The sequence below is a fragment of the Acyrthosiphon pisum genome, chromosome A2 (assembly GCF_005508785.2).
Source record: "Acyrthosiphon pisum isolate AL4f chromosome A2, pea_aphid_22Mar2018_4r6ur, whole genome shotgun sequence".
Taxonomy (NCBI): Eukaryota; Metazoa; Arthropoda; class Insecta; order Hemiptera; family Aphididae; genus Acyrthosiphon; species Acyrthosiphon pisum.
Window position 1 is genome coordinate 105,612,006 of NC_042495.1, and position 7,123 is coordinate 105,619,128.

Consider the following 7,123-nt stretch of genomic DNA (forward strand, 5'->3'; position numbering starts at 1 on the left):
ACAAAGAGAAGAGTCGTCGTGAACAGCTCGTGTGTTGTTCGCGCGTAAGACTCGTAGCCTATATATAATACTACCTACATAATACACTGTTGTATTATTCATCGATTGACTCGGGATGAGTCGCAACCGCGGTATATAATATCCGGTGTGTGGTTGGACAATAATGTCACAAAGGGGTTCTATCGGTGCGAGTTGAATAAAATACACAAAAGTTTTTTTTCGAAAACATCAAAATATAGTATGAACGTTTCAAACAATGTTGAAATATATCAATATAAATATTATATAAATAATAAATAAATAATGTACAAATAAGTTTAGTGAGCTTTGGCGTGTGGTGTAGCTCGCGTTTCGATGGCTCGTTTGAACTTTGATTGTCGTCGGGGTTGTAGTGCGTGAGCTGCACCGCCGGTATGACACGATGTGGTGGTGTAGGTATATGCGATGATGGCGTTATCATATACGTCGTGGTCGTCGTCAACTCGAGGACTTGTACTGGAAACGGTAAAAACGAAAACGAAAATCAGACAAACGGCACAACTGTGAGCATGTGTGTGTGTGCAAATTATGTGAGCGTGACCCGATAAGTCAGGGGTCGCATTGGCAGCGGATGTCGCAAAAGCCGGACCGGAAACTCACGTTTGGCGTGGGCGTTTATTGGGATGTCTGCGGTGCTTGGGCACTGTAGGCCATCTGTTGGGCGTCGACGCTGCGTCCCCATCCGCCGCCGCTGGCCGAACCGCCACCGTATCCGCCGGACGAGATGTCGGCGCCTCCGGCACTGCCGTAAGAGTCGTGTCCGCCGTGCACTTCGTGGTGGTGTTGCGGGATCACCTCGTAGGTGACGGTCTTCTCGTGATGTTTGCTGAGCACCTTCTGGAGGACGCCGATCAGGGACAGGACAAGTGCGATGGTTCCCAACAACAAGGCTTTACCGGCGATCAGGGCGATCTTACCGATGGCGAACGGGAGGATGGCGGCGAGTTTGATCTTCAACAGGGTCAACAGGGTCAAAAGAACGTGCTTGCTCTTCTTCTCTGCAAAAAGAAAAAAAAAAGGAAACGGGCGTAAGTATAATATACAATCGTTGTATGTGCGAGTGATTGGGCGCAGGTCTACGGGCTATGGTATATATATATACGGTTACCGCCGCGGTTATTGTTTCGAACCACGTAATCGGAAACGTCGAGGATCGACCGAGACGGAGATCGGCCGATCTCAGTGGTTTTATGTGCGTGCGTGCGTGTGAGAGTCTTTATCAATATCGCATTACGGATTCACGGCCCGATGACCGCGACGACCATGGTCGTGTGTCTTTCATCCGCTGCTGGGCCGTCGGGTATCGCGTTGCTCTATGGTCCTCGTGGGCGCGGGCAGGGGTTGAGCACTTTCTAAAACCGGTTTTTCGTGCGGCACGACGACGTTTTCTATACGTTTCCGGCGAGTGAGAACTTTGGAACGCGGGGTGTTTATTTCTATTTATTTGTGTGTGTGTGTGTGTCCGACTGATGTTATTATTATTGTTAAAGAGAAAGAAGAAGACGGCCTCGGCGGCGGTGTCGTGGGAGTGCGTGGAAAACGAGATTCTCGTGAGATTTGATTGACGCGTAGAAAGTCGTCTCCGATAATAATAATAATAATAATATGTATCATTACTATTTAGGTACGATATACAACTACGACGCACCTGTGTGTTATTAAATCGAGGCGGCGGCGGACGGTCAGGTTTATTTTTTTATCGAAAATACACTTGTGCGCAATAATAATAATAATAATAATAATTTATAAACAAGACTATTATAGAATGTGGGTTCGGTCGGACTCTCGGGAATCGGGTCAGTAGGGACACGGGTGAGCGTCAACCGTCGCGGTCCGGTCGACCTATCTGGCGGCGGGTCGCGGGTCGTTTACGGAAGTCGCTCGCCGCTGATACGAAGCCGTTTCTTCTCCGGCGGTCGCCGGCGCGGTATGCAATGTTACCGTGGTAACAACGCTATCGTTGTTGTTATTATGACTGCGGTGTATATTATAACTACCGTTTAGACCGCACACGGTCGCCCGAGGGTCAGAGGTGTAAGCGCCGAGTATCGTCGTCGTCGTCGTCGTCGACGCACCGACGAGATTTGCCGAGTCACCACGACGCGTGTGCGAACTGTTTATCTCACGATGTTTGATATATTATTATTATTATTATTACAACTGTCATTAATTAATTTTTTGACCTACCTATACATGAAATAAATGATATAACGACCGGTCTGCTATTGCGTGTGCTATGTCGGATTACGGTTACAATATAATATAAATCAATGAAACGTATATGGGTAATTAATATCGTCGACCAATAAAATATAACGAGTGAAGATGAAATAAATACGAATGCAGTGAAATTATCATGACATAAATAATTTCCAAACCAAATGGGTCACTATCAGTAACAATAAAATTCAAAAAACTAGTTTTAATCGGCTGTACAAAATATTGACGTCACGTTTATCGAAATAACTGTTATGATAATGTTATAGTTGTTTGTATTCACTGTATACAGCGAGCTGTAACTCCGCGTCGGTACGAATTATATTTTTATAACTTTAGTTATTTCATTTCTCTTGTTAAATCAATATAGGTATCAATGACGATTAACGATGATTAATTTACTTTGATAATTTTCATATCGATTTAACAGTATTTTAAAGTCGAATTTACCGTAAATACGTAATAACCACCTACAGGAAAACTATAATTTTTTAATTATACTATTGTCGGTTATGAATATTTTGCAACGTTCGATCGTCAAATAATCGAAATTATGATCATAAATATTATGTGTGATTAGCAAATGCTCTGAAAGCCGACAAATGCATTTTTTTTATACGATGTATGAGTTTTTTTTTTAAATGAGCGACGTTTTAAACACCGCACGAATTTGGTTGTTATAATAATTATTATAAGACTATGAACTTACTCTTTTTGATTCCACGGTTTTCTTCGGACGAGTCTTCTTCTTCGTTGTCTCCGACCAATTGGCTGACCATGTCGCTGATGGACTTTCCGGTTCTGGACACGGCATTGACCATATCAACTCCCTTGATGTCGACCTTGATGGAGTGTTCGTTGAGGTAACGCAAGACGCGTTTGACGACCAGGGATTCCATGTCCTTGGGTTGGTCTGCACTGCCGTCCAATGACAATGATCGTGGGGCACCGTCTCCCGGGCTTCCGGCCGATCTGACCACAGTCACTCCCTCGGTCAGGTTGATCTCATCCTTGTTCAATGCCTTGTCGACGTAAGCGAACAACTTGTATTTGATGCATGACACGGAACCTTTGTTAATGCAGTCGCTGTAGATGCCGTCCAATAAGTCCTCTTTGGCTTGAATGGAGTTGTGGCCGACGGACTGGGAGTCCATGCCGGATGGCAAGCTCCATGCACTGGCGACGGTCAAGAACAGGCAAAAACATATCCTCAAGGAGTTCATGGTTGAGATGGGTAGGTATGGTTTGTGTTGCGGACCGCACTGAAGTCTGAAAAGCACACGATGTGACGCCCCGAAACCCAAAAACTGTATGATAGGTAGGACATGGCAGGCGATGTTTATATACCGGGCCCCCACTTCGGTGTTCCGGGCACTTCAGCCACTTTTCGACGCCACCGATCTGGACCCCCGGAAGATGATGGACTTTCTCTATCTACCGGTTACCGGTTCCTTCCTTTCGCGTTCTACACACACACGCACACACACACACACATACACACACATACACCGGCGGCACATATATTTTTGATGTTCTCAATGGACTCTGCAGGTATTATCGCTATTATTATTACTATTATTTTAAACACCACATATGCTAATTTCGATAATAACTTGTACTGCTAATAATGACTTTGTATACGATTTTAACAGAATGTATAATGTCTGATATTTCGTGGTTCGCTACATGAATTCACATCGTTTGTGATTTTCAAAGTCTTTTTCTTATGTATTATACTTTTTTTCACTACAGTAAAACTACTAATTTTTTTATTTAAAAGAATCCATCCAGTATTGTGTTATATTACACCATAGATCGAATTGTTTTATAATTGGAACTAGGTATACAATATTATCAATTTATTGTATTAATATTAACAGAAACTGTTTGAAAATACCCTGAACAATAGTGTTTTGAATATAATATTTAATTTTGTGTATTTTATGTTTTCTTAAAGTTCGCATTTCTAAATTAGAAAAAAATACTTCAGATTTGCGTTTATACAACTAAAAATATAATTTATGCTTTATCAAGAGTTGGTAATTTTTCCATAAAAAAATATGTTAAAATAACATTTAATCACTAGAAGAACAAAAAAAATACATTTCTGAAAACAGATTGATTTCCATAACTTTAACTGTGAACAATATTAGTTCTTAACGTTTTTCTAGTCACTATTGACTTGTTCACTAGGTAATTCATGGTATGAAATTATAAATAAGATTTAATATATATATTAATTTGATACCCCGCTATTACTATATGTTTAGAAAATTTTGTATGGGGAATTTCAAAGTTAAAACCATATGGACCTGTAAACAATCCATAAATATTTGTGTTGCATATACATTATACAATAAACACACCTAACTAAATATCATACTGCAATAGTTACACTACGAACTAAATTAATGTGAAATATGATTATTATTTAACTATAGGTTTAATCCAAATAAAGATATTACGTCTTAATCATATTTTTGAGAAATGTATACAATACACGTGCTTCGTCAATACTAAGATTTTAAAAACATCTATAAAATAGAAAATTAATTTTTCCGTTTTTTAGACTTAGGCTTTTGGTTGTCGTAAACCTGGACTCATCATTTTTATATTATTTTGTGATTTTTACTGATTTGACGTGCGATAGAAAAATTTTATAATATGAAATATTTTTGAAGATTATATTTGGAAAATCCTATACATACTTATTCGGATTAGAGTATATATATTTTACAGCTGTACGCTTAGAATAATACTATTATACAAGTAAATTATACTCTTAAGAATAAACAAACATTTTTCGTTTTCGATTTTCGATTTTCCCTCACGCTGTATAATACTCACACGCAGCTCGCTTGTCCCAATTTTAATAATGTCATTCTAAACGGTGAAAGACCAATTATCTAAATCTCTACGTAAATGTGTTTGACATTTATTTTTGGAAAAACGTCGTAATAAAAATCGAAATCTGAATTTAAACACTACGTCATAATAATCAAAAAATCATCACATCTATTATATAGGTATACTTATTTTTCTGTTCTTACGTAAAAAGCTGTTTACTTAAACGTTGACATTTTCTGATTGTTCTCACTTTGTTAAATTTCACTAATTTAAAATAAAATTGAAGATATAAAATTATATTACTATTTTTCCAAAAATTGAACAGAAAAATCCATAATCCAAAAATTATAATATTTATGTTTTCTAAAAATGTTGGACATTCTATATTTGTAATCATTATTATAATTATAGGTGTGGAGACGGATTTTATTCGTTAGAAATGTATTACTTTTGCAGGCCATTTTTAATGCTTAGATTACAGCAATCGTTAAACGCACTTGTGTATTTTCTTGTTTGACCGAAGTCGTAAACATTTTTATTGAATTTTCTAACCAAAATAATAAACATGATACAATTTCATTATTTGCCTTCGTATAATATTTACAGGTAAAAATTTACCTATAGGTATAATCTGAAAGTATATTTTGTGTTCTGCGGTTTTATATTTTATCGTTACTACACATATAGACATTTTTTTGTTACGATCATGTTCTTATACTTCCGTTTTCAATATTTTGTTTATGATTAATTACAGTTTGTTTCATTTAATTTTCCCATTGATCGAATAAAATGCACTCAAATAGACGTATGCCTAAAAGAAGTTTTTTTTTTTTAAATTTTCTGATTTAAAATTAATTTTCTTATTTTATTGACAGCATATTCTTATTTTTAATTAGCTATAATAAAATATCATTAGTTACAGAAAACCGTTATTCCGTGCATTTGAAAAATGACTATTAGGCTTATTCATCACTTACATTTCAATTCCGTGTTCGTTTATAAAATATAATCTAAGTGGTAGCAGGTTCCTATTCATTTTACCTGATATTATGTTTTTAGAATCTGAGGGGAGCGATGAATATATTGATTTTACAATGATATGTGCTTTTTCTAATGTGATTTTTGGTTACCGCGTTATTATTTAGTGGCCTACTCTGTTAAAATTGTTGTCACCTTAATTATATATAATTCAATGTGGCCATGTAGGTATATTCACGTTTAAACATATTGTTAAGTTTCTCTATTTATTTAATATTGTGTGAGATGCAAAACGTGTACGTCATGTAAATGATGCAAATTCTGGCATTTTAATTCACAGTACCTACTTCTTCAAAAATCTAAATAAACTATTGTGTACTATTAAACAATTAATAGTTTTCACACAAAATATTTCACCTAACTCAATTATTAAAGTTTTCTTTTTGTGTTCTTTAGAATTTAATGAGAGTTCGTTCTACATTATTATTTATTTACTTTTTAATTTTTAATTACTTAAAAATGTACTAAATTATCAGTTAATTTAATAGATTTATTTTAAATATTTCATATTAAGTATGTTTTATTTATTTTATGGTAATTGTGCAATTATAATAATATTTTTACATCGCTATTGTTAAATTTATCAGCTCACGGTTAAATCACCATAGGATGTTCGAAATAGCAATTATTGGAGCATACAAACTATTTAATTTTTTTATTTATTACTATCTTTTATAATGAGTGAATCAAATAAATAACGTAAAATATGGATCGAGAATACATATTTTTTAAATCTACTCACTGACCCATAATATTTTCTACAAATTTAATTAGTTTTACACACTCTATGGGACTTTTTAAAAAAAAACTGTTTGTAAGTACCTAAATTATATCAATAAATATTAGAAGATTCATTCTGATTACCTACCAATAAATAAAAATAAGTATTCAAATTTTATTACAATTTGCGTATTTCAAAAAAAAATTTCTAACATTTTTACTACCTACACGCCTATATTGGCTATTTATCATATTATGTCAT

General features: G+C 35.6%; 1 protein-coding gene across 1 annotated transcript; it reads right to left on the bottom strand.

The window, feature by feature from the left end:
- Positions 1–212: 212 nt before the first annotated feature.
- On the bottom strand, positions 213–3,579 carry LOC100161508. Its single transcript, XM_001951752.5, has 3 exons — positions 2,966–3,579; positions 640–1,037; positions 213–495 (listed from the first exon to the last, which is right to left on the bottom strand). Exons 1-2 carry the CDS (start codon positions 3,477–3,479, stop codon positions 655–657), a joined length of 897 nt encoding a protein of 298 aa, XP_001951787.1. The 5' UTR covers positions 3,480–3,579; the 3' UTR covers positions 213–495; positions 640–654.
- Between the last annotated feature and the right edge of the window lie 3,544 nt (positions 3,580–7,123).

Excerpts from the sequence above, each read along its gene's own strand:
- LOC100161508 (XM_001951752.5), bottom strand. The coding sequence starts at position 3,479 with ATGAACTCCTTGAGGATATGTTTTTGCCTGTTCTTGACCGTCGCCAGT. Across the intron at positions 1,038-2,965 it reads AAACCGTGGAATCAAAAAGA|AGAAGAAGAGCAAGCACGTT; the intron begins GTAAGTTCATAG and ends TTCTTTTTGCAG.